Below are 27,864 nucleotides of genomic sequence, written 5' to 3'. Positions count from 1 at the left end.
CCTTTGATTTCGAAGTGGTTATAAATAATTTCGCCTCCAAAAAAGATTGCACAATCATAATTCTGTAACGTTGAAGTAAGAAGTGGTTGAAGTCAACACAATCAATATATTGACATCTTGTTAATTCTTTTGCTGACTTGCTTACGATCAGAATTGTTTTAAAGATACCTTTTTAGACTCAAAATTTCACGCACAAATGCCAAATAATAAATGGGGCCTAAAAAATCCCCAGGGCCGGGCCAGGCAAGTTTGGGCACTGCGGACCATAATGTCCCTCTACCTTCCACGGCCACTGACACCAGCAGCAGCAAACGAGTGAAAGTGTCACGTTTCATTTTTGGAGACAAATGAGCCAACCAACACGATACATGCAGGCAGCGAGTCAAATTGCCAAAGTCTAAAAAAACTGGGAGCAGTTTGTCCCAACGCCGCATAAAAGACGGGTTGCTTTCTCTCTTTTTTGAAAAGTCGTCTATGAAATTGGATATCCATCCAGAATTAAATTCCTTGTTGACTTTGAAAACTTTGAATTGCACAAGTGCACCCAACGAACGAACGTTGCGTTGGTATGACTTTTGAAACAAAAAAGTTTGCCTCGGATTATGAGTCAAAGTGGGGAAGAAGATCTGAATTTTTAAGGTTTTTAGGAGAATAATATTCTTTCCCAGAATTGGCTTTAGTTTCAGGAAGTACTCTGCTCAGAATTTGAAATGAGTGTACCCAAGAGTTTCAAACGAAGAGGAGGAGGACGAGGCTGTGTGCGTTTTTCCATTTAACGAGGTTGAATGTCGGATGGGAAGATGTGATAGTCAAGTAGTAGCAGATCAGGCTTTCTCTTTTCCAGAGGGGGGCAAAATACAGTATTTTAGGCTCCGTTCTTGGATTTCCAGGGCTTTTACACCCACAAAAAGACGACAATCTACACGTAGAAAATATCGGTTATACAAAATTACAGGTTTTCGTGTAGAAATTAACTTTTTATCATGGTCAAAATACATTGTTTTCACAATTTTCTCAAAAATGAAGTATTTCAATAACGATAAAAAAGTTAATTTCTTCACAAAACCTGTACTCTCGATTGACGGTTGCCTTCTCCACGTAGATTCTCGTCTTTTTTTTGGTGAAACAGCCCCGGAAATCCAAACTCTGGGAACAACATGGCTCAAAATACTCTATTTTTCAACTCAGTATTTTGCCCACCTCTGCCCCTTTCAGCTTTATTTAACCTTCGAGAAATTGAAGTTGATGGGAATGGTGTAACAGAGAGAGAGAGAGAGAGAAAGTGAGAAGAGAGAGAGAGTGAAAGTGTGTGTGTGTGTGTGATGGGCGGGTGTGAGGATATAAGACAGCCGTTCCGCCCGCTACGTAATGTGGTAGATCTCTTCATTCTCGGCAGAGAAGTAGAGTCGATTGGTAATTCCACTCCTTAACTCAACTTGGTCCGAAGAATCCGAGTCAAAGTCTGCAAGATTTTGATTGCAACTACTTCGACTTCTGTCAGACTTTCTCCCGAAACGAGTGTAGGACGTGGCCGTGTAGCGGGATGCGCCGGTCGGAGATGAAGCGTCTTCTTCGTCTTCCTATTTAATTAAAATATAAAAAAAAATGTTTTTTTACGATTTCATATTAAATTTAGTTCTCGGGGTTGGGTTATTATCTAAAAAATAATCTCGGTTCGATTCACTCTCGACGACTCATTGATTATTAAAGGGCTGGGAGAAGTAAATTGGGACTTTTTCTAGTGTCAAAGTTTGATAGTCTTGTGAGAGAAGAAGAGAAAGTAGATTTAGTGTTTCGGGTGAAAGTAGTTTAACCATTTGGGAGAAATAACGGGGAGAAAGTGGTTTCTTGCAGGTAAATATTTTGACCTGCAAGAAATGCGAAGTGCAAGAAACTATGTCCCGCCGCTCAGCTTCATACAGCGCGTGGCTAGATGGCGCACATTTCTTGCACTTTCTTGCAATTTTTTGCATTCTGCACTTCTTTCGTTTATCGCTTTGCAGTGCAAAAAATGTGGTAAAATCGCAAGAAACCAAGCATTATACTCCATGCTTTGGGTGCAAATAACTGCAAGAAAGTGGTATTTGCACCTATTTTGACCTGCAAGAAATGCAAGGCGCAAGAAACTATGTCCCACCGCTCTAATTCATACGGCACGTGGCTAGATGGCGCATATTTCTTGCACTTTCTCCCAGTTTCTTGCACCTCGCATTTCTTACTTTCCAGTGCAAGAAAGATAAGATCCCCACAAAAAAAAACGAAACACTGAGCAGATTCACTCTCCATTTACTTCCTACGCTTTTTTGACATACGCCACTTTTTTCATTTCATTTCAGTTTAGCCAAGATTTCTTCCTTTAGTGTCGTCGTCGGTGGTGGTGGTGGTGGTGGTGGTGGAACATTAGTCTATTAACAATTTATGAGAAGGAAACAGTTGGTCGCTGGGAAGAAGTTGGTTTTGATGGGAGAAAATTAGACTCTCTGTCGCCCCAGCCAAGTCAAGCCAACAGTCAACAAGGGACGTTCTAATTTAGATGTACAGCTGGTTCGGAGTGAGATGAAGTTGACTGACTGAATGCACACACTGGGCTGAGCATGTCGGTCGCGAGGCGGAGGAGAAAGTAGAGTAGAATGGATTGTTTCCAATTCCAATCCCAATCTTGTCAACTTTCTCTTATTCCACTCGTGAAGATGAACAAAGCTTTTTCGGGGGTAGGGAGAAAACAAAGGTTGTGGTATTTTTCATCCTCTGTAAAATGGGGGATTTGAAGAGAAAGTCGGGATCAGTGTTTGGATGGGAGAAACTACTTTTGGACTGGACAGCGGAAAAAAAGCGTTCAAAATAGCTTTGAACGTCCAAGACTTTCTCAAATAATTTTGGACCTCCAAGATATCCAAAAGTGTCCAAAATTGGACGATGGGGCAAATTGGTACAAGTTCTTTTTTAAGAAGTTTTTTGAAAATTTGTATATTCACAGCTATGTAAACTCCAATTAATTTTTGAGCATTTTGTTTGTTGCGTAAAACTATCAAATTTAGAAAAAAAAATTATTTTAACATGTTTTCTCATGAAAAATGAAAAAATTTTCTAAACCATACCTTCCGTATTACGCAGCAAAATTCTCAAATTTAATAAGTGGAAGATTACATATACGTCAATGGCTTATCGAAAGATACAATAACGAAGAACCTGTAGCGTTTTGCACTCTTCTATATTTTGGACACTTTTGGACATTTTGGACGTCCAAATTCTGTGTCCAAAACTGATTTAAACCGGTTTTGCTGGGAGTTTTCGACAATGGTTAAAACCATGCAGCGAAACCCTGTACTTTCTCATCCTCTATAAAACGGTCGACTTTGAAGGGAACTTTTGTTGTCTCGTATTTATTTTCGTTCCCATGTCCTCGTCAATGTGAATTTCCCATTTTGTTTGTTTCGGGTCGTGATGACGGGGTGAAACATGGCGAAATGTGAAAAAAAGTTGGAGAGAAAGTCGATAAGATTTCAGTGTCTTGAAACAATAAGTGAGAAAAGGGAACTCAAGGGAATCGGAGCAATATACTTTCCTCGACGGCTGCATGGAAAACCAGTGGCCGCGGAAGGTGTGGGGACATTAACATTGTACGATAGGGGAGAGAGGGGTTTATATAACATGGGGAGATCGAATACCCGTGGGGACAAGGGGACACTATCCTCGGCCACTGGCACCGACTTTCGTGCATCATTTGTTGCGAGGATGATGATGATGATTCCTATTGTTGAATGATGGTTAGTTAAATCGTAGTACGTACGTAGGGCGAGAGAAAGCTTTCAATTTCCAACTTGTCTTTACGACGGGATATTATTGTTATTGTTTGACGATCCCACAATGCAACCACCACCACCGCCACCACTACAACATCCATACATTCGACATGATTGCCGATAAAAATCATACCCGTGAAAGTAAAATGTTGTACAAAAACAGATTCTCATACAAACGATTGTATTATCATTGTGAGTGAATTTTAATTTGGATTTCTTGATGTGCATTAGTTTCACCAAGTAATAGTGGATATTTCACAGCGTATGCTGTCATATTTTGAGCAAATTAGAGTCAATTGATCAGAAATTTGATTAGTCTGAAATTTGCGAAATAAGCCATGTCTTAATTGGCAAGTTTGGTGAAAGTATTTGCAGCTAAAGAGGAGAATGCGGGGCTTAAAGTTGACAAATGTTACGTTTTCTAAGTTTACTGTGCAAGCTTTCTCCTCTTGGGGTGCAAATATCTGTACCAAACGTACCCATTTGGAGATCGTGTCTTTTGCAAATTTTATATTAAATTAGTTTTTGAAGGATTAATTGCGAAATATTTGCATCCGAAAACGCTCAGTAAATTTGGAAAGTGTAAATTTGGCAAATTAAGGATACGCTTTCTCCTCTTCGAATGCAAATATCTCCGCCACTTTTTTTGCAAATTCCATCCTAATCAAATTTGTGATGGATTCACACTAATTTGCTCAAAATCGGAAAACATATGCTGGGAGACGATTACAAAGATATCGCGTAAGTATATGTATGACCCGATCGACATATGTGGCTCTGGCTGCAATAAAAAGTGATGAAAGTTGGTAATCACTCACCGATTTTCTGCGGGTGGCCGCACCGCAAATAAAAGTTGGAGATTGTCGTCTCTGGGAAACTTTGTACACGGCGAAGCTCAGTGAAAGCAACAGTAGAACGGAGACAAGGCAGACTGTGGCTGAAATTACGACTGTTTTAACGATGATTGCACCACTCGTGGATTCCATCTGGGCCGCCGAAGGACTCGGTTGGCTCTCCCGGCGCAAATGGAAAGCTTTAGGTGGTGGTTTTCCATCCTGAAATTATTTATGACAACGACACTGTAAAAATACTAGTTTGGTAAGGATTATACAACCCAGTCGAGATAATTGGATGGGGTAATTTGTTTAAAAAATGATGGAACATGGTGGTGAAAGTTGGACAAGATTTGGAAGTTTTTATTGTGGTATATATTTACTTAGAAAGGAGGTTGTCCAGCGGATGCTCTCCGATTTTGAGCAAATTAGAGTCAATTGATGACTAATTTAATTAGTGTGAAATTTGCCGAAGACACAATCTCCCAATTGGCAAGTTTGGCGCAGATAGTTGCATCAGAAGAGGAGAAAACGCGCTGTAAATTGGGAAAGTGTAAAGTTTGTAAAATTTACTGCGGATTTTCTCCTCTTCTGATGCAAATATCTCTTTCAAACGTTCCCATTGGGAGATCGTGTCTTTTTGCGAATTTCATACTAATCAAATTTGCTATTGATTGCCACTAGTTTGCTAAAAATCTGAGAGCACCCGCTGGGAGACCTTCATTGCAAGCAATATGGTGAAAGTCCAACAAGATTATTCAGTATTTATTGTGGTATGTAGTACATAATCATATGCTTATTTAGCCGAATTTCACTTAATCCCTGGCCCATAATATGATTAGTGTCCGCGTCTACTCTATTATTTCGGAGTGTATTTATCCCTCTCGCATTATTTTGTAGATACACACGCCACCCATAATTTGTATAATTGAAGGCTTCTCCTCATCATTCAAAGGTTGGTTGGTTGCCTAGTTTATAATTCGGATGGTTCTGGACGCGCAAGTAATTATCCTGATTAGGAAAACATGCTGGCATCCCCACCCTCATTATATTCGCCCCGTGATGATGATCTACCCATTTCATTTCGAGGCCTTTTGAAAATTTGAGATAACTCATCTCCCAAATTATTCATGTGGATTCTCAATGGCACAACCATCCACGTGTTTTCATCCACTTTCTCTCCCGAAATTTGAATAATTTTGGCTAAAAACAGACATGAAACGAAATGAGATTCAAATTGAATGGATTCTTCGCAACGGGCTTTGTTTCATTGTAGCGGCAGTCGTATCGTAAGATTTAAGTGTGTCATGCAACTTCCTAACTGCTTTTGCGGGATTAATAACAAGAGGAGTGCATGTAGATTTCGTGTGGCATGGAAAAGTCTAAAAATTCTGCTGGTTTCAACTTTCCCTTTGACTTGTCGTATTTAAAAGTGTTGTACAACAATAAGTGACACCCTGGAGAAGAGAGACAGAGAGAAAGTAGCGGATGCATGAGGAGAGTGCAGTGACCGCGGAAGGGTGGGGACAGAGGGGGAACATCCCACCGTTATTCGATGTGCGGATTAGCTTTCCATTTTATACAAACCCCTTCCTCTTCTATCCTCCAATGTTAATGTCCCCACATGTCCCCACGGCTTCCGCCGCCATTGTATGTACATGCTCCATAGTAATGATAATGTCAGAAGAACAGTGTCCGCGAAAGGGCAGGGACAGAGGGACAAGGTCCTCACGTTAATTCGATGTCCCTATCGTCTGTTCATGCCATATAAACCCCGCCCTCCTCTGTTAATGTCCCCACGGCATCCGCGGCCACTGTATATATTTGCTTCATAGTGATCATAATGCCAAAAGAACAGAGGCCGCGGAAGCATGGGGACCGAGGGACAATGTCCCCACGGTTATTCGATGTCCCTATCATCTCCCCATATGATATAATCCCCTCCATCTCCTATCCTACAATGTTAATCTCCCCAAATGTCCCCACACCTTCCGCGGCCACTGTCACAGAGTGCATTGTGAGACGAACCAGCAGCAGCTACAGCGGTGGTGCTGGGCTCGGTATGAAAAGTTTTTAATGTAATTTAGTCCAATTTCATCAGCTCTACTTATAACGCGTACGAGCTTCTATGTAGAAAGGAACACACAACAAACAGTGCGGTTAACATGGCCCGTTTCTTCTTCTGCGAGGTGGTGAAAGTTGTCGTAAACCTATTCTCCACGGAATATAAGGGACTTCTTATTAGAGAAAGTGGAAAGTTTGGCTGTGTTTGTCGAAAAAATTACGACTTCTTTTTACCCGAAAAAAAAGAAGAGAAAGTTTTAACTGATTTAGTTCAGTTGAAAATAATGCGTTGATGATGCTCAAGGAAAGTTAGAGTATGCACTACTTATTTTTACCAGATTTTATATTTACACAGGATGGATACTAATTGGGGGAAGAATATATATTGCTGATTAAAGTAGAGTGTCGTTATTAACACGTGACACGACAGAGTTGAATATGTAAATGACGGTTTTGTTTTCGCGTAAGATGGAGGTCGACTAGCGTATTTTGTCAGATTTTGAGCAAATTGGTGAAAAATCGAGAACAAAGTTAAGTAATATGAAATTTGCGAATGGCACGATGTTTCAATGAGGAGATTTTGCAAAGATATTTGCATCCAAAGAGGAGAAAGTTGCAAAATTTTACACTTTGCAAAATTTACTGCACGCTTTCTCCTCTTCGGACGCAACTGTCTCCGGTTCCGGGAGATTGCATTTTTTTGCAAATTTCATATTAATCGAGCACAAATTTAATTAGTAAAAATTTGCGAAAGATACGAAATCCCAATGGGCACGTTTGGAAGACATATTTGCATCCGAAGAAGAGAAAACGCGCCGTAAATTTTTAAAAAGTGTAAAATTTAGCAACTTTCTCCTCTTCGGATGCAAATATGTCTGGCAAATCTGAGCATTGTGAGATCGTGTCCATTTCAAATTTCATACTAATCAAATTTGTGCCCGATTGACACCAATTTGCCAAAAATTGGAGACCATATACGCTGGGCCGCCTTTATTATCGGTGTTTGAACTTGTATTGGCTGTTACAAATTAGTGAAAGCATATAAAAAAGTCATCCCTGATCCCACGTTCGCATGCTTTGTGTGTTGCACGAAGTGAGCGAGTGTACATATTTATACGCCCATTATCCGTATCACCATTACGTTAAGTGCTCTTATCACCGGCCCCCATCCAACATTAGTACATCGTTTACATGTCCCATTATGATTGAAATGCTTCCCCGAGGAGTCCTTGATGTCTTATCGAATTTTTAACGTGATGGAAGCCTCCTCCGCTACAATAACAACTTTTTAACGTGGGAAGGAGCCAGCCCAGCTACGAAAACCCAATCCCCTTAAGAGTCTGACTTCCTCAGTGGCCGCGGAATGGTGGGGACGCAGAGGGACAATTTCCCCACGGTTATTCCATGTCCTCACCACCTTATATAAACCCTTCCCTCCCCTGTCCCACAGTGTTAATGTCCCCAGATGTCCCCACAGCTTCCGCGGCCACTGTTTGTACAAGTTCTCATGGCTGTGGAATGTCAATTTCATCTGCCAAATTCGTCCCTTCCTTGCCCCATAATCCTAGTGTCCCCCACGCCTCCCGCGGCCACTGCTCTTCTCTCTTGCCACCCAAATTTCCCAACTTTTGCTACAATTAAGTAAGTGACTGAGTAAGATCGCTTTCTCCTTTATTTACTCGGACTCAAACCCAAACACTAATGCATAATCGTATCGGAGGAGTGACGATATGAACTAATGTGAAAGTGCATGAACCATAAAATAGGCCGTGTATATTTAGTATTAGATATTAGATTTCGCTCTATACTTACCCGATTTCGACCCGCTGTCGGCAACTTGGATGCGGATGAAGAAGCGGCTTCGGATAGTCCATCCACGTCAGACGGAAATCCATCAATCGATTTTGGAGCGGTTTCCTCTTCATCATTCGTATCACCACCACTGCTCGAAGCACTCCTCCTCCTCCCGCCCTCATCAATAATTGTGTTATCATCATTTGTCTTTGTCTTGTCAAGAGACGACGACGCTGTTCTCACTGCTGCTGCTCCTTCTTCGGAGGAGGAAATTGTTAGTTTTTTATCACCACCACTTTCTCCACCACGACCACCACCGAGACTTATGCTATTTGTTCCAGAACCTCTCGAATTGAAGTCATCAAAATAGGATCTGGTGGGCACTGCGTCGTCCAAATCGGAGAGGCCAGCTGGACCAGTATCACTGTTTCTGGCAGTGGGAGGAAGAGGACCGTTGCTGGGACGGCTATCGATTCGAGGCATGATGATCGTATCTGTGCCTTCACTTCGGAACGAATCATCGAAACGATTTGTTGGAGAGGCTGCAAAGAGAGAAAGAATGGAAAAAAGTTATTTGGTAGGATTGGAATGGCACATTTGGTAGCATTTTTGTGGTGGAGGATATTGCATAGGTTGGAGGATAATGGGGAAGGATGAGGAGAAAGCAGGGTTGAGTTTGTGGCGGTTTGTTGTATTTTTTGCAATAAGAAGGTAGAAATGCAAGGTGCGAGAAATGCAAAGCGCGAGAAATGCAAGGTGCAAGAAGCTGCAAGAAATATATGGCATTTAGACACGTGACCTATGAATTACAGAGGCGGGAAGTTGAGCTTTGAATTTCCTGAAGGACAAAATATCTGCAAGCCACGAAGGAAATGGGAGGTGCAAGAAACTGGGAGAAAGTGCAAGAAATATGCGCTATTTGGCCATGTGCGTGTGAAGTATAGTTTCTTGCGCCTTGCATTTCTGGCAGGTCCGAATGTTTAGCTGCGAGAAACCACTTTCTTCCCGTTATTTCCTGCAAGTGGTTACTTACTTTCACCCGAAACACTGAGGAGAAAGAGAAAGTAGGAGAAAGCGTCTTGATCCTTCAAGTAACTACTTGATTTGAGGCAGGAAAATAAAGCGAGAGAGAGAAAGAGAGAGAAGAGAAAAGGAAAAGTGAGATTTGAGAGGAAAAAAAAGTAACTAGATTTTTACAACTCTATTATTTATGATTACGATCTATGAAAAAAACAGGAGATGAAAAGCTGCTGCTGGGAAAATTACGTTTTTAGCTCGTCGTGGTTTCAGGGGGAATTGATGGCGAATTACAGTTATATAAGTGGAGGGAGGCCGTAAGTGCTAGGAGTAGAAATGGCCCGCGGAAAGGTGGGGACAAAGAGGCAATGTCCCCACACTTATTAGAGGTCCCCATCACCTGTCAATGTTAGATAAACCCCTCCCTCCCCTATCCTACAATGTTTCTGTCCCCATAGATGTATACCTGTTCACTTCAATTCATTTGACCGGTTATGATAGTGAATGAAAATGACTGAAGGATTCCTTAATTTCAGATAAATGACTGTGGATGAAAGGATTTTTAAGTCATTTCATTTTTCAAACTATGATCAATGCATGGGGCAAAGTAAGAAATGAAGTCCGATGAAGTCCGATGAAGTGAAGTGAAATGAAGAATGAACTGACCATGAATGAACACCTTCACTCAGAAATCGATTTGACTGATTTTTGTACGAAAACTAAATTTTTCAACTGGTATACCCGAATGTCCCCACCACTTCCGCGGCCACTAGCTACCAGACCACCGATTCAAAAGTGAGAAAAAGTCGGGAGAAAGCCAAGTCAACAGCAAGCAGGAGGAGAACGTTCGTAGATCTCGAGCCAAGCCATTGACTTAAGTCCTCCACTAAATAAGGATCTCGGTCTTCTTGAGCGTGGAGAGTAAAAACCGAGTCAGAGACGCCTTACAGCCAAGCTGCATGAATTTATACTTGAGCCGTGTGCACTGCTTCGCTGAGTTGTATCATTGATATGGCAAACTTTACGACGGGCATGATGGGTTTAGTGATAACTTTTTATTTTACAGGCAACTTTTATCTCTTCGTTCAACTAATTTTTCGACTTTATGTCGTAATCAAGGACAGGTGGCAGGCAGAGGTCGTGAATAGTGAAGGAGCGGACTGGCTCTTTCGCAATGAAGGCAAGGGAGAAAGCTTAACCAGTGGCCGCGGAAGCGTGGGGACAGAGGTCCTAAATAGTAAAAGAGTTATTTAAGTTGGCTTTCTCTTTTACAAAGAAGGCAAAGAAGGAGAAAGGGAAAGAAGCAGTGGCCGCGGAAGCGTGGGACAATGTCCCCATCTTATCTAAACCCATCCCCCCGCCAATCGTACAAAGTTACCGTCCTCACATATCCCCCACACCTTCCGCGGCCACTGCTACCGGCTCGCTTTCACTTTCGCAAGAGTGAAACCTTAAAAATCAGTGGCCGCGATAGCGTGACGGCAATATCGCCAGGGTTATTCAATCTCGTCCCCTCATCTCCCCACCCTTCCGCGGCCACTGCCAGTACCAAGTGACGGCTCGCTGTTCCTACTCCCTTCCCAGTTTAAGCTTTACCTTTGTTTAGTCTGCTTGAAAGAGAGAATTGACATAAACAATTCAAAGCGAGCGGATTACATTTACGAGCCAGGCAAGCAAGCACTCCACATTACGAAGTAGGTTATACATACCTTTCCCATTTGTTGGCCGACCAGCAGCACCAAGCACACTTTGGGATTTGGACACTGTACCATTCGACATTTCTACCGCTACTGAAGGTGGCGTCGGATTTGGGTGATGTTGAACTCGTAGCGAGGTAGCCTCATTTTTTGTGCTGGGGCCACTTTCACCGTGAACAGTAGGACTCGTGGGCGAGGGTGAAAGTCTGCCTGGACGAGGACCAGGAACTACTGAGGATGAAGTGGATCTGACCGGATTAACATTAGCATCAAGAGCATGTGGTGCATTCTCAGGAGAATTAGTATTCTCAGTATTCGAGGCATTTGTCACTTTGTCTAGCGAACCAGCAGGCTTGGGTCCTGCACTCGTATGAAGGTTCCCCGTGCCACTAATGTCCTCGTCGTTCGTGGAGGTTGGTGGTACACTAGACCCATAACTTTCACCGTCTCCTTTCTCTACCTCCTCCTCCGAGACTCCCAAGTCAGGGGTCAGTTCTGTAAAATCAAGTAAATTATTTTCCTCCTCGAAATTCCCTTCCTCTTCTCCCAAACCTTCCGGAGCCGTAGTTTGTAGTCCGACTGCGGAGGAGAAATTTAGCGAGGAAAGTAGCACGCCTCTGAGATTGGGAGGCTGGTCGCATTCCGGTCCGTCCACCACTCTCATTAGAGATGAGGACGACCACCCGAACAAATTGCGACAGTCCCACGGATTCCCAGCCAGCTTGATGATGCGGAGATTGAGTTCTGCCAGGGCGGTGGACACGGCGTTAAAATCTGTCAACGAGCAACGTTCCAAATTTAGCTCGTGCAAATTCTGCGGAAGGGAGACCGGGTTTTGGTGGACCAGTTTTTGGGCGAAATGGGGCGAATCGTCGAGCAGCAGGATTTGCAAGGATTGCAAAGGAGTCATCAAAGAGCTCGGGTCGAATTCGATGGGGAACTCGAGGCGGGATAAGTGGAGGAGAGAAAGTTTAACTAGATTGGAGAAAGCACCGGTTACAATCACTTTTATCGGGTTTTGAGACACGTCCAGGGTTCGGAGGGAGGACAGGTTGGTGAAAGTGTGGCGGTAGAGGACGTCGATTTCGTTGGAGCGAAGGTCCAAAGAGGTGAGGGAGGAGAGCTCGGAAAATATGAAGGGGGGCAGGGATGGGATCCGGTTTCCGTGGAGGTTGAGTTCTTGGAGGTTGTGTAAGTTGTGAAAGTCGGTGGAGGTCAGGTTGGATATGAGGTTGCCTTCGAGGTGGAGGGATTGTAAGAAGGGGGGCAGGTTTTGGGGGATGTGGCGCAACCTGGAAAAAAATAGTGAAGTTAGATAGTATCAAGTCGGTTTTATTTTGGCATTCGCAAAAAGTAAAATGAGTAGTAATAAATTGTGGTAAATGAAATGTAGGAATAGAGTGAAACCAAATAAGATATCCGTGCATTATGCCATCTTCTAAAGTGGTCGAGACTTAAAGTTCAATATTTTCGACCTTTTACACGGTCACGGGGTCGTCGTAAGTTAAAACTATGTCGAATTCTGAAATCCTAAAGACCTAAAGCACGTGGAAAATGATAGAAAGAAATTCGGTATTTATGACCGTTGACCTCATCACCGTGACCTTATGACCTTTCGCACCCATTTTCGAACTTAATCCTTCCTAAAAAAATTGCAAACACGTTGGTGAAGACGGCATGGCGAAATACGAATCTAAAGTCTAAACTTATCATGGATACAGATAGACAGACAGACGAACATTCCCATAATAGGATTTTACCCTACATATAATAAATGGAGTAGAGAAAGTAATTTAGTTTACAGTTAGTAGCCTATTTTCTTGCATTTTCAATTACGCCTAAAATGAAGCCTTGGATGGATGGATCATTACAGAGTCGTAGAAATGAATGAATGAGCATGAAAGTAATAAACTTTTCAAGTTGAGACACACACACCATAATAATTCTCTCAAGTGAGAGCTTTATTTTCTCTGCTTTCTCCTCTCTGTCACTTGTAGATAAGCCACCCAGCCAGCCAGCCAGCAACAGAGAGAGAGAGAGGTTCGCTTTGTAGAAAAATAATTTGCAAAAAAAAGTTTGCCTTGATATATACACTGTCTTACAGTGGCTGCGGAAGGCGTGGGGACATGTGGGGACACTAACATTTTATATAACGCGAGCTGATGGGTGCATAGAATAATCGTAGGGACATTATCCCTTCGTCCCCAGGCTTCTGCAGCCACTGTTCTTTTCGCATTATCATCTCTACAGAATATGTACAAACAGTGGCCGCGGAAGCCGTGGGGACATTAACATTATAGAATAGAGGAGGCATGAGTTTATATAAGACGGACACACGATGGGGACATCGAATAACCGTGGGGACATTGTCCATCTACCCCACCCTTCCGCGGCCACTGTTCTTTTGGCATTATGGAACACGTGCGTACCGTGGCCGCGGAAGCTTTGGGGACATCTGGGGACATTAAAATTGTAGAATAGAGGAGACATGGATTCAGGGTTCGGAAAAACCCAGGGTTTTAATCAAAAATTATAAAACCCATGGGTTTTAATGGGTTTTACCATGTTAATTGGGTTTTATTTGGGTTTTAATGGGTTTTATTGGGTTTAAACGGGTTTTATTGGGTTAGTTTTATGTAATAACTTAAAAATAATTCGGAATTTGTATCTATTCGGAAATTATTTTTGTTTTATAACATTTGAAATCTGTGATTCGGAAATTATTTTTGTTTTATAACATTTGAAATCTATGATGCTAAAGGATGGAGTCAATTGTTTTTTGGTCCGAATTTACATACATTAGAATAGTAATGAAATAAACTGCTTTAGAATGAATTGAGATAACGTCTTCTAACGTATAGGAGATGTATTTAACTTTTAAAATGTAGTTTTAAGGTAAAACTCAATTAAAACCCAATAAAACCCATTAAAACCCAAATAAAACCCATTTAACATGGTAAAACCCAGTGGGTTTTATTCATTTACAACCCATTAAAACCCATTAAAACCCAATAAAACCCAACCCATTAAAACCCAGGTCGGAATGCCCTGCATGGATTTATATAAGACGAATATTTAGATGGTGGCAACATCTAATAACCGAGGGAACATTGTCCCTCTGCGTCCCCACGCTTCCGCGGCCACTGCTGCCTCCGTAACTTTAGGCAGAAAGACATGGATTTTCGTGTTGGTTGGTAAGTAGAATGGGCGGAATTATGATAATGATGAGAGGACTCTCGAGTTTTTGGTTCCCTTATTTCCTACTCAATTCGGTTCAAGGGAGATTGTTTGTCTTGCAAAAATATAAGAGGAAAAAGTGCGACTTTACTTTTTTCCTGAAGTGAAAGCAGGCTACAGATATCGCACAAAGAGAAGTTTTGTGGGCTGGGTTACTTCTTTTTCTCCTTGCACCAACTTCTATCAATTTATCATCGTCCACACACAGTTTGGTTACCGTTTCTTATCATTACTTTCGTACGTAGGAGTAGGAGTCATTGTATTCAAGGGTTCATTCTTTACTGGATGGAAGCACGATTGCACGGTTTAGTTTTACATGTGACAAGGGAGGTCTCCCAGCGTATGCTCTTCGATTTTAAGTAAATTAGTCTAAATCGATGACAAATTTAATTGGTATAAAATTTGCGAAAGACGCTATTTCCCAATGGGCACTTTTGTCCGAGATATTTGCATCCAAAGATGAGAAAACGCGCGGTAAATTTGGAAAGTGTAAAATTTGTCAAATTTAGGGCGCGTTTTTTTCTCCTCGGATGCAAATATCTCTCCCGAACGTGCCCATTTGGTGATATGTCTTTCGCAAATTTCATACTAATTAAATCTGCTAATCAATTTACACTAACTTGGCACAAATCTGATAGCATACGCTGGAAGACCGCCCTTGTAAGTAGATCAGTTAAAGAGATAAAATGCAGGAAACTGTCGTCCTACTTTTCTCAGTACAGCCTGGGAATCTACACCTATAACGTTTTGTACTTTCACTTTTTAGCAATAGCGAACTTTAAACTTTTAGTGAAAGCGGGGAAAGTATACATAATCCAGGATATGACACTTGTAATAAGGTAAGTTCTTCGTTACAACAACAAGAACCAACCTGTTTTTTTGTCAGAGACTAATGACACATTCGCCAACTTATGTACTGTACGAGTGGAGTCAGTGGCCGCGGAAGGGTGGGGACAGGGGGACAATGTCCCCAAGGTAAGTCGATGTCCCCATCTTAAATAAACCCCTCTCTCCCCTATCCTTCAACGTCAATGTCCCCAGATGTCACCACGGCTTCCGCGGCCACTAAAGTTGAGTCAGTGTTTTCGCAGAAATGAGGTGATTATACTTTGCCTTCATTATTTTAATGCATGTTAAAAGTATCAAAGAAGTTGTCAATATAATGACAAAAGCGTCGCCAAAGTAAGCAAAACTTGGTTCAAAGAGGGGAGAAAATTATCCAGCGTGAAGTTTGCATAATGTTTCGTCTAGAATACTTGTCAAATATACTTAATAACTCTCTCGACGGCGTTATCATCACTTTCCTGGTACTGGTTTAGTACTTGGGAAACAAGGGAAAATAATTGTTGGTCCGTGTATTATTTCCTTCGCGTCTCTCAAAAGTTGGAAACTTCAAAGAATAATGAGAACAAATCTTAAACTCGAAGAGTTATTGTCATCCAGCGAAATTGGAATGGGAGAAAGTTGCAGGGTTTCGTTGGTTACGGGATTGCTTCATTTCTTGCGGTGCGAAGAAAGAAGGGTAAAAAATGGGAGGTGCCAGAAACTGGGAGAAAGTGGGAGAAATATGCGCCATCTAGCCAAGCGCCGGATTCAGTATAGTGGCATGGCGTAGTTCCTTGCGCCGTGCATTTCTTGCAGGTTAAAATAGCTGCAAGAAACCACTTTTACATATGTGGGTTTGCTACATTTCGTGCGGTAGAAAGCAAGAAATGCGAGGTGCCAGAAACTGAAGAAAGTGCAAGAAATATGCGCCATCTAGCCACGCGCCGTATGAAATATAGCAGCGGGGCTTCGCTTCTTACGTCTTGCATTTCTTGCAGGTCAAAATATTCACCTGCAAGAAACCACTTTCTTTCCTTTATTTCTTCCCCTTTTTTCTCCTACTTTCACCCGAAACGCTAGAAAATTTGGTGATGGATAATGTTTGCAAGATTGTCACATTCAACCAAACATGGATACAAATTCAGCTTTTGATATCTTCTAGTCATATACATACACACTTACATAATTCATTATTCCGTCCCAAACTCTCTCATATTTATTTGCGAATTGTGATCAGAAAGCGGAAACAAGTTTTAAATACGAGTTACTATTTGGAACGGAAAGGATTGAAAGTTTGGAGTTGATAAGTACTTAACTTTATTTTATTTTCAGTCTCCAATCCTCCGACACGAGAAAACAACAACTAACAAGAAGAAGAACAACCAACCAGGGCCTATTTTACATTCAGATCTGATATCCTCAGATTCTGATCGCGTACAGATTAAGCCGGGTAGTACTACCCGGGTATTTCATTTGCTTAACATGAATGAGGAAACGTACACAGTTTGCAACTTGTACGGTCTTGAGGGACGCGTTTTGAGACAATAAATTTCCCGAATGTGCGTGGAATGCTGTTGGTTCTTTTACAGTGCGGGGAATTGAATGAGGGTTGTATTGCTGGCAGGACGAGGCAAAGTATAATTCGGTGGCTTAAAAGTTGCTTTATTTATTCAGAGAATAGGTCGACTAAATCAAGCGGGGAAAGTTGGCCCAGCTTAGGAGGAAAGATGAGATAAGAAACGTGGAGAATGTTGGGTTTAGAATGGTGCGATATTTATTGTGTGTGCCCCCTCCTCGAAGTAGTGACCGCGGAAGCGGTGGGGACATGTGGGGACGTTGACTGTAGAGGGATGGGTTTATATAGCATCATGGAATAACCGTGGGAATATTCCCGAGTAAAAATTTGAACAGATTTCCTGTAGAAAATTGGCCCAAATTTCTGCAGAAATGCTTTATGCATAGAGATTTCTGAAGAAACCTGTGCAGAATTATGCACATATGGTTCTGCATAATAATAGCGACACAAATTTTCTGCACGATTAGATATGTAAAAAAAATATGCATAATACAATATGCATAGGGTTTTTGTCGATTTCTGCAGAGATTTCTACTCGGGTCGCCCCTCTGACCCCACGGCTTCCGCGGCCACTGAGAGTCCTGAAATAGTTGCCGTTTTGTGGAGATTATTAGGAAGACAAAGTGAAAGTTAAAATTGAGAAAAGGCCTTCGGGTTAGGTTACGAGAGATGTGTGTAAAAGGAGGTTACTTTTTCTCCGTTTAGCTGACTCGAGTTTGGCCGTGATGGTAATGTCACACCTTAAGGATAGTAGGCACACTAAAAAAACTTAAAACGTGTGTGTGTGGAAGAGGGCAAGACACGTGTTTAAACAAGCGGCTCGGAAGATAAGTGACAAAGTAATGTGTGGCATCGACAAAAAGCAACGATCTGAAAATGTATGGACACCATAAAGAAAATTGGTTTCATCCTTCTCGTCTCTTGAAGTCATGGGGGTAATGTCCCAAACGACATTATTTTATATGTGGGATGATGATATACAAATTACGCACACGCAGTAAGTAAATGTGACTTTGTGTGCGGTGAAAGTATGTGTTTTGGAATTAAGCATTAGTTTAAAACGTTGCTGGCTTAGTTAGTCAGTCATGATGTTCGTGCTCATTTGAGGTTTGTGCGTGTGTGTCCTCGGGTGAGTGGGGGAAGGATTTTACGTTATTTTTAATGATGATATGACGCTAATTATATATGCAAACTTACTAAAATGGGAATGTGTACATGTGTGGTGAAAGTTTGTACAAGTGTAATGCTCAATTTTGGAACAAAGTATTATTTTAAAACGCTACTTTTGGCTCAGTCATCGTATTCTTGTTCATTTGGAGCTTGTTTTGTTTCTGACTGAGTGAAGGATTTTACGCTATTTTTTACGATGATCTGACGCTAATTATATATGCATGCTTACTAAAATGTGAATACGTGTGTGGTGAGAGTACGTATGCACAGGTGCAACGCTCCATTCTGGGATTAAGTATTACTTTAAAACGTTCCTGGCTCAGTCAGTTGTCCTGTTTTTTGTTCTTTTTTCACTGAGGAGGGGAGGTTGTGTACTATCAACTCCCGGATTTCGATGCCCTTTGGATATGTTGTAGTGTCCCATGAATGTACAACAACCCTGAAGTGGTTTGATGCCATGGCCACATTTGCTCCCGCCACACCCACTCAAAGATGCCCAAAAATCGCTTTCACTCCAGCTTTCACTCATTCAAATCCTCGCCAAAAATCCAATTTTACTCCGATTTTGAAATTTCTTTCACCATTATACTCCCAGATAGTTGCTCTCTTATATCCAACATCAAGCTCAACTTTTTTGATGATTATTTCGCAGCCATAATTTGCTTTGTTGACTACCACAACAATGCTAATTCAGAATTTTTAATTTTTAAAATACTAAAAATTTCAAACAGTTGAATTTGATGTTGGATATAAGAGAGCAACTATCTGGGAGTATAATGGTGAAAGAAATTTCAAAATCGGAGTAAAATTGGATTTTTGGCGAGGATTTGAATGAGTGAAAGCTGGAGTGAAAGCGATTTTTGGGCACCTTTGAGTGGGTGTGGCGGGCGCAAATGTGGCCATGGAATCAAACCACTTCAGGGTTCTTGTACATTCATGGGACACTACAGCATATCCAAGGGGCATCGAGATCCGGGAGTTGATAGTACACAACCTCCCCTCCTGAGTGGGAAAAGTTTTTGGGTTGTACATTATTTTTGTAGGATGACATGATGCAAATTATAAACGTACTAAATAAATGCTATTAAACTAATGTGACTAAATGTGTGTATGTGTGCTCAGTTTTTGAACAAAGTATTATTTTAAAATGTTGCTAGCTCAGTCAGTCATCGTGTTCTTATTCACTTTGAGTTTGTGTGTGTGTGGGGTGGGTGGGCTGGGTGGGAGAAGTGTTTGGTGGGGATTGTGTCGGGCGAAGAATAAGTATCTAATCCTCGAAGGGATCATTACGATGAGAAGGAATTACTTTTCCTTCTTCTTTCCAACCCATGGAATCAGCCTTTCCTCAAAGCAAGTCTCGCTCATAGCCTGGCTTTACACGAGATGCGATCCTGCCTGCCTTCACTTTCACCATTAGAAGCTGCTCTTAGAAGGTAATCTGAAACGGGAGTTTCTCACATTCGCCGGGTTTAGAGAGAGACGGAATTATACATACAATGTATCCTGCGACACCATCACGGCGACCACTGCATGAGCTAGTTACGTAATACGGACAAAGTTGTGCTATTATTAAGTGGGGTGGGCTGCTTTTTGGGATCGTTTTGTTTGTCTGTCCGTCCGTCTGTGGGCAGAATATCTCAAGAACGTTGCAACATAGTCAAGCATGGTTTTAGCTAATGTGCTTCTGTTTTTGACCCGAGGTCGACTGTGAAAATTAGTTGCCTGAGGTCAAGGTCATGGTGACCTTGGCGTAAGGTCAAATGCTAAATTAATCTAAATATGACCCTAATTGTTGTATGTGGTGTCATGGTTATGGAAATTTCAGCATGAATTCAACGCCATCATTATTTTTTTTCTGCGGTCAAGGTCAATGTGACCGTGGCGTAAGGTCAAGCGCTAAGTATGACCTTACTTTTCATATTTGGTGTCATTCTAATAGCAAATTTAGCAAAGCCGTTAATAGTTTTGACCTTCAACCAACCCATATGACCTTGAGGACGATGTCAAAGGTCGAAGAACACAAAATTGTCATGTGTGGTGTCATCTTAAAGAAAATTTCAATCTTTGCAGCTACTTCTTTACGTTCGTTTGTCACGATTTTATTGCAAGCTAAGCCGTTTCCCTAGATATCTGCGTATCCTTACTTTGCGCACATTCAAGCCAGAACTTTGTGCAACTTTAAACATTCGAAATGCGAAAGTAGATCTGTCCATTGCTTCCTATCTTCCTTAGGAACAATTCTCCAAGAAATACAGATCTGGTGGGCTTGACTTTTTGGTGGCTAATTTGATGTGGATCTGTGTGGATCTTGGGCCGTTCACTAATGTAATATACGATGGGAGTAATGTACAATAATGAGCCTACAAAAATTACCCGGATTGCTCCGAAGTTTACTGTAGCGAGGGGCATTAGGAGGTAAATTGTGGACCATTTAGACTTCTCCAGACAAGGAAGATGAAACGGAAAAGGACAGTTTTATCTGTTGTACTTGTTCCTTAATACACTAACTCTTTTGTTGAGGAGAGGAACAAGTTTGTTCTTTTGGTGAAAGTAAGTAGTGCCATGTATCTTTAAGTACAGTCAGAATGGAGGTTTCCCAACGTATGGTCTCCGATTTTGGATAAATTGGTGTCAATCGATCACAAATTTAATTAGTGTGAAATTTGCAAAAGACACGATCTCCCAATGGGCACTTTTAGCATCTCAGGAGGAGAAAACGCGCCGTAAAGTTGACAAATTCTGGACTTTCCAAATTGACTTCGCCTGTCCTCCTCTTCGGATGCAAATAAACGTGCCCATTGGGAGATCGTGTCTTTTGCAAATTTCGTATTAATTAAATTTGTTATCGGTTGATACTAATTTGCTCAAAATCGGGGAGCATACGCTGGGAGACCTCCATCGTCAGAGAGCGAATTAGTGGTGATTCTCCTCTTTTGCAGTTATACCTATTTACCTGTTCTGTCCCTACGTCTCCTACTTGGTTTGCTTTTGGGTTTCACTTGTTGTTTAAACGTTAATTACCTTTAAGGATAAGTAAGCTTCCTACCTACCGTAGATAAGATGAAATAACCCTTAAAATAGGTGTAATTGCGATCACTAATAAATATTAACAAAATAAAATGTTTGAAATCTAAATATGCAACATCTTGTTCATACTCTGACTATTTTTTAAATATTCTTAGTCTATCACAGAATGCACGAAAAATCGAATTTTGAAAAAAATATTTTTGCAATAAAAAACTCTCAATTAAAAGCAAAATGTATTTACAAAAGTAACCTTACCGATTGCCATTCATCCAGAGACGCGTTAAGAAGTCGAGCCTTCCAAAGGCATCGTCTTCCACGGTCTCGATCGCATTTTCATCCAAAACGAGGAGACCCACGTTCGGATAGCTTTCGAAATCAGTCTGGCGAATGATTGTCAGGTTGTTGTTCGCCAAGCGGAAGTCGCGAACCTAAAGAATTTCAATATTCTTTCTTATATCCGGCAGGTTTTAAGTATTGATTTCTTTTTCTCACCGTCTTTGTCAAACTGCTCGGAATCGAGGTTAATCCAACGTGCGATACGTCGACGAATTGAACCCGAGAATTCCACAAGAATCCGGACACCAGGTTGGTCACCGGGTTAGATGAAAAGATTAAATGGGCCAAAGCCGGAAGGTTGGAGAAAGTAGAGGGGTCAACGGAGCTTAAACTATTCGTGTCCAGATTTATGTACTGGAGGTATTTTAGACCCTGGAAAAGGTAAAAGATTCAAATGAGAGTTAATTCATGGTTTAAAATGAATGTGTTCAGAAAATATGCAGGGTTTCGTTTCTTGCGGGTGTGCTACATTTCCTACACTGCAAATGAAATGCGAGAAATTCGAGGTGGAAGAAACTGAAAAAAGGGCAAAAAACTGCAAAAAACTGCAAGAAAGAAACTGTAAGTAGGTGCAAAAAAAATTGCAAGAAATTGCAAAAATTTCAGGAAACTGCAAAAAACTTCTAGAAATATTTGCCATCCAGCGGCGTGCTCCATGAAATATAGCGGCGGGAATTAATTTCATGCTCCTTGAATTTCTTGCAGGACAACACAACTCCGCGAAACCATTTTCTTGCGGGTTTTCTACATTTCTTGCACTGCAATGAAAGCCACGCAAGAAATGCAAAGGTGCAAGAAACTGGGAGAAAGTGCATGAAATACGCGCCATCTAGCCACGCGCCGTATGAAATATAACGGCTGGGCGTAGTTTTTAGCACCTTGCATTTCTTGCAGGCCAAAACATATAACTGAAAGAAACCTCTTTCTCCCCGTCTTTTCTTTCACGTGGTTACTTTCACCCGAAACGCCAAAAATATGGCAAACAGCCGTTAAGTTTTATGCATAATTTGGGACCACTCATTTCATTGAGAATAAACTGAAGCCTCCTCCTCGTCAGACGACTGGATTGGTTTGGGAAGAGGGAACAAAGTCACCCATTGTGTACTTTGTTTAGGGGAGAGGCGAGTGTTTGTCCAACTGCTTTCACTCGGCGGACGAGTTTTGTTAACAAGTCCAATAAAGTAACAGAAGAGGAGAGAAAGCTGAATGGCTGTATCATCAAACGACCAAAGCTGTCACAATTGAATGACTATTGCTACTACGACCAGTGGCCGCGGAAGGTGTGGGGCATCTGGGGACATTAACATTGTGGGATAGGGGAGGGAAGGGTTTATATAAGATGGGGAGATGATAGCGAATAAATAGGCGAGAGAGGGAATTTTATGTAGTATGAGCAGATGATGGGAACATCGAATAACCGTGGGGACATTTCCCCTCTGTTCCGCGGCCACTGATTTCCACTACGGTTCTGCTCTGGCCGGACCTGCTTTGACTCCTCTGAGATTTGAGCACGTTATTACAGAGGGAATTGTACGTCTTTCATGTATTCCCGTCGCCTCTGATCTAATAGAGAGCTTAGAAAATCGTGCCCCGTAAAGTGCTCGTAGGCACATCCAAATGGACTATAAAGTGTAAATAAACATGTGTTTATGGATTCAGTAACAATTCAGCATTCTTGTGAAATTGAATGAGGAAGGAGACAGACAACAAGCACAAAGGATGCGGGCCCATTCAGTTCTCGAGCTTCGTATATGTTCACTGCCCATCCGGAGAGGAAGGAGTCAAAACAACGCGAGGTTATTATGTAATACAGAGAATTTTCGTGGTGTAACGACGATCAGGGTTTCGTTGCTTGCGGGTTTGCCACATTTCTTGCACCGGAAAGCGAGAAATGAAAGAAATGCGAGGTTCATGACAGTTCAAGAAAAATGCGTTAGCTAGCCACGTGTCCGATGAACGAAATAGCGCTGCTTGAAACTGGGAGAAAGGGCAAGAAAGTGGGAGAAAGTGTAAGCAACTCGGAGAAAATGCAAGAAACTGGGGGAAAGTGTAAGAAACTCGGAGAAAGTGCAAGAAACTCTGAGAAAGTGCAAGAAACTGGGAGAAAGTGCCAAAAACTGGGAGAAAGTGCATGAAATATTCTCCATCTTGCCAAGAAGGATTAGTGAAAGTAATTTCTTACAGGTAAAAATATCTGTAAAAACCACTTTCTCCCCGTTATTTCTTGCAAGCCTATACTTTCACCCGAAACACTGACGGCCTCATCCTCTCCTGTCTCCTCATTCTTCTAGCCAAGGACCAGTTTTTTTCTATGTGCATGCATATCAAAGTAGAAATATAAGTAGACTTTGGAGAAAATGAGCCTCTCCACTTTCCCCGTGTCCTTCAGCCATAAAGACAACTTTTCATTTCATTGTGACCCTGAGTTACATTGCATGCTTCTGTCCAAAGTTTATTTCCCTCGCTAATAAATACATGGACAGAGACAAGACTCAACTTTCTCTATTACTGCTGCAGTAAAAGTTAAGTAAAACCATGCATCGAAAATATGTAAGTAAGAGGAGACCTTGACGCGAGATGAGGTCTCGCTTATGATATGATAGAGCAGCAAGATTTTTACGAGACCAGTTAGTGGCCGTGGTCGTGGTGGTGGTGGAACGAAAGTAAAAGTAAGTACGCGATGCGGGACAAAAAATTAGATAAAGAGTTTATGTACGTACATAAGTGGTGCGGCAAAGGTGAAAGGTTGACGTGGGACAAAAATAGACATTTTTATACGTGTAGCAATGCCGTGTCGTGTCCTGTCGTCGTACACACGATTTGATGAAGATGCCCTAAAGTGAAAGGTTGACGTGGGAAGAAGATTTGACATTTACAATTGTAATGCCTGGGAGACGGGGTTTGATGAAGGCGTCTTAAAGTTAAAGGGTTAAAAAGTTAAGAGGAAGAGTCCAGCCGTGTTTTTTTATTGGATTACTTCCATGTCGAGGGAATGTTGGGTGGACAAGGAGAAAGTCAGTGCTTCGCGTGAAAGTAACCAAGACTTGTAAGAAATAACGGGGAGAAAGTGGTTTGTTGCAGCTGAATGTTTTGACCTGCAAGAAATGCGAGGCGCAAGAAACTACATCCCGCCGCTATGCTTCATACGGCCCGCGCTTATTTCTTGCATTTTCTCCCAGTTTCTTGCACCTCCCACTTCTCGTGGTGCTTGATTTGCAGTGCAAGAAACGTAGTAAACCCGCAAGAAACGAAACATTGCTATCAGTGTTTCAGATGTAAGTAACCACGTGTAAGAAATAACGGGGAGAAAGTAGTTTCATGCAGCTTTTTTGACCTGCAAGAAATGCAAGGTGCTTGAAACTACGTCCCGCCGCTATTCTGCACTTTCTTGCACCTCGAATTTCTCGCGGTGTTAAATTTGCAGTGCAAGAAATGTGGCAAACCCTCAAGTAACGGAACATTGGATTGGAGAAAGTAAAAATGTACTTGGAATGTGCCTTATTTATTGGGCGAAGAATTTGAGCAAGGAAACTGTGCGAATAATAAAATAGTGCTGCGACTGACCTGAAAGGTCGCAGGTTGAAGGAATGAAATCCTATTATCGCGAAGATTAACGCTTTCCAGCCGCTCGATGGCACCCAGGTTGAAGACCTGTTGGAGCTCGTTGGACGACAAGTCCAAGAGTTTGAGCCTCTGGAGGCGCCCACCACCCACAAAATACACCAACTTGTTCTGACTCAAATCTGGAACAAGGAAGAAGAATGTTTCATTGGAGTTCCATCTGAGAACGGAGGTCCCCCAGCGGATGCGATCCGATTTTGGGCAAAAAAGTGTGAATCTATCGCAAATTTGATTAGTGTGAAATTTGCAAAAGACACGATCTCCCAATGGGCACGTTTGGCAGAAATATTTGCATCTGAAGAGGAGAAAGTTCGCCGTAAAGTTGGCAAATTTTGCACTTTCCAAATTTACCACATGCTTTCTCCTCTTCGGATGCAAATATCTCCGCCAAACGGGCCCATTGGAAGATCATGTCTTTTGCAAATTACATACTAATTAAAATTGCGATAGATTGACACTAATTTGCCCAAAATCGGAGAGCATACGCTGGAACACCTCCCTTGTGAGTGTAAAAGAACCAGAATCGCCCCCAGTCTCGGACCAACAATAATTTATCGGACCAAATTATTTCCAAGTCTCTCATAACGAGAGACCCAACCTTACCTAGAATTCTGAGTTTCAAAGCGTCCTTCTCCAGATTTTGGGAAGATGAACGAGGCGAAGAAAAGTGGTTCTCACTCTGCCTTGTTGACGGTGTGGCGGGTTCGTTGGGCAAGGAGAAAGTCTGATTGTGAAACGACTCGAGGGAATTTCGCGTGAAGGATAGTTCACTAAGGTTTGAAATAATTTGGAGAAAGTCTTCCCTGCTCAAGTAGCTGACCGTGTACTCGTGCAACTCCAACCTACTTGCCAGGTCTTGGGAAAACTTGGGGAAATCTCGTAATAATTTATCCCCCGTGCAGGTTGTCACTTGGCGATCACAATAGCACTCTATTGGACACTCGGCTTGGCAAAAAGTTGCCAGAATTGTCAGGATTAGTGTCAAAGTCGACCTCATCGTGAGGCCGGGTTTAGTTCATTCAGTTTCTTGGGAAGAAAGTATTATGCCGCTTTCTCTCGGTGGGTGGATTGTCCACGTCCACGTCCACCCGGTGTCCGTCCTTCTTGAGAATCAATTTACGCTCACTTTAAGAACACTTTGGATGAGATTGGATTTGCCTTTAGAGGGACAGAATCAAAGCGTTCCAAGTTTTGCTTTTACTTGCTTTCACTTAGGTCAAGCATATTCATGTAATCGGTGAGTCGAGTGAGATTGGTTTGGTTGATCAGAGTCAATATATTCCATGCGACTTATGGATGTATTTCTAGAGAGGACACTAGTTCAGTGCCAGATTTACACTAGTTGTTCACGCCTTGTTGTCCAGCTCAATCACGTTAAGTGTCGTGTTTCTCGGGGAAAGTGTGTAAAGAAATGTGGGCTTTGCTTACTTACTTATTCACCCGGCCAATGTTCTTGATCTTGTTCTTATGCAATGCAGTTCACACGTTTTTATTGTCGCAATATATTTGTTTTGTTATGTAACTCTTGACGTTTTCAATTAAGAGAGTGAAAATAGGAGGATCTTGAGTTTATGTGGATGCAAACTGTATATTTTCAAAATTTCACTTTTCCCCGAGGATCCTGAGTTCACGTGGATGCATATTTTCAAAATTTCACTTTTCCCCAATCATAATTTCCTTTATTTATACACTGCTCAGATTTTCTTTAAAAAATTATATATTTTTTAAAACACTTCAAACTTTTAGATGAACTTGATCAATTTCGAATTGAAATAGTAGTTTTTTTACAAAGTTTGAGACTAGGATCACCTTTTCAATTAAGAATGTACATCTAATAGATGCAAAGTAAATAAATATTTTCAAAATTTCACTTTTCCCCACTTTCTTAAAATCATAATTTCCTTTATTATTATACACTGTTCAGATTTTCTTTAGAAAATCATATCTTCTTTTTCTCCAAAGACTTTTACGTAACTTTTATCTAAACTTAATCAATTTCAGATTGAATGAGTATTCAATTCTGTAAGATTCTTGGAAAGTTTTTTGAGACTGGGAGAAAGTCAGACTCGGACATGTTTTACAATCGACGGCAACTTTGTTACTAAAGGTTTGGCTGTGGGAACAAACCGACTCAGGCTTCGTAATAATACGTTGATCCCGTTATTTCCCCTGAGACACTTCTCCGCTACTACCCGGGTTATTCATGACTCTCTGTCGGTGCAGAATCAGAATCTCAACTGAGAAAAACGGTTTCGCTTTCCCCGTTTTTGTACGTATCTCTCGACTGCCTGCCTGCCTGCGCACTGGACGTTTGCTGCCTTTCCCAATCTCACTCTCGACTCGACTGAAATATGGTTTTACTCTGTGCCGTTTGAAAAAAAAATGTGAAGCCAAGTTGACTTGAGTTTAAGTCTTATTGGGGAGAACCGCAGTACATAAGTATTCTCTGCTGTGCCGTGCTTTTTCCGACTTCACTCACAGTCACACTGTTTGTGTAGCTGGTTGGTGGTAGTTTATGTATTTGCTGGACTGGAGAACGTGGTCCGGTCGAGAAGTGTAATAAGTTAACAGGTCTCATTCCAGGACTGGACTGGAACTTGACTGTCCAGTGGCGAAACAATTCTGTGTTTGTGGGAGAGAGAGTGATCTTATTGCTTGGAGGATAGGGATTACGATTACTCTTCCGACGGGGGACACTGTTGTATCGTCTATTTTCAGTCTTGTAGAGACAGGCAGTTGCGGCGCAAGTGGGGGGGGACATTAACATTGTAGGATGGGGGAAGGCAGGGTAGGGTTTATATAAGATGGGAGATGATGGGGACATCGAATGAATGGGGGGACATTGTATCCATGCTTCTGCGGCC

At 41.7% G+C, this 27,864-nt stretch overlaps 1 protein-coding gene across 1 annotated transcript; it reads right to left on the bottom strand.

Annotated features, from left to right (window-relative positions):
• Positions 1–1,062: 1,062 nt before the first annotated feature.
• On the bottom strand, positions 1,063–27,562 carry LOC118437692. The gene is made up of 8 exons (XM_035856978.1): positions 25,604–27,562; positions 24,944–25,122; positions 21,536–21,751; positions 21,299–21,471; positions 11,221–12,500; positions 8,513–9,036; positions 4,622–4,858; positions 1,063–1,580 (listed from the first exon to the last, which is right to left on the bottom strand). Exons 1-8 carry the CDS (start codon positions 25,995–25,997, stop codon positions 1,362–1,364), a joined length of 3,222 nt encoding a protein of 1,073 aa, XP_035712871.1. The 5' UTR covers positions 25,998–27,562; the 3' UTR covers positions 1,063–1,361.
• Between the last annotated feature and the right edge of the window lie 302 nt (positions 27,563–27,864).

Source organism: Folsomia candida, unplaced genomic scaffold (genome assembly GCF_002217175.1).
Source record: "Folsomia candida strain VU population unplaced genomic scaffold, ASM221717v1 Fcan01_Sc015, whole genome shotgun sequence".
NCBI classification, from domain to species: Eukaryota; Metazoa; Arthropoda; class Collembola; order Entomobryomorpha; family Isotomidae; genus Folsomia; species Folsomia candida.
Note: the sequence above shows the minus strand (reverse complement) of the source record. Positions and strands in the feature narration are given on the sequence as shown.

What these genes read in the sequence shown, in the direction of transcription:
- LOC118437692 (XM_035856978.1), bottom strand. Translation starts at nt 25,997, where the DNA reads ATGAGGTCGACTTTGACACTAATCCTGACAATTCTGGCAACTTTTTGC. An exon ending in TTCAACCTGCGACCTTTCAG is followed by an intron (nt 21,752 to 24,943) that starts GTCAGTCGCAGC and finishes TACCTTTTCCAG; the next exon opens with GGTCTAAAATACCTCCAGTA. An exon ending in CGAGCAGTTTGACAAAGACG is followed by an intron (nt 21,472 to 21,535) that starts GTGAGAAAAAGA and finishes GAAATTCTTTAG; the next exon opens with GTTCGCGACTTCCGCTTGGC.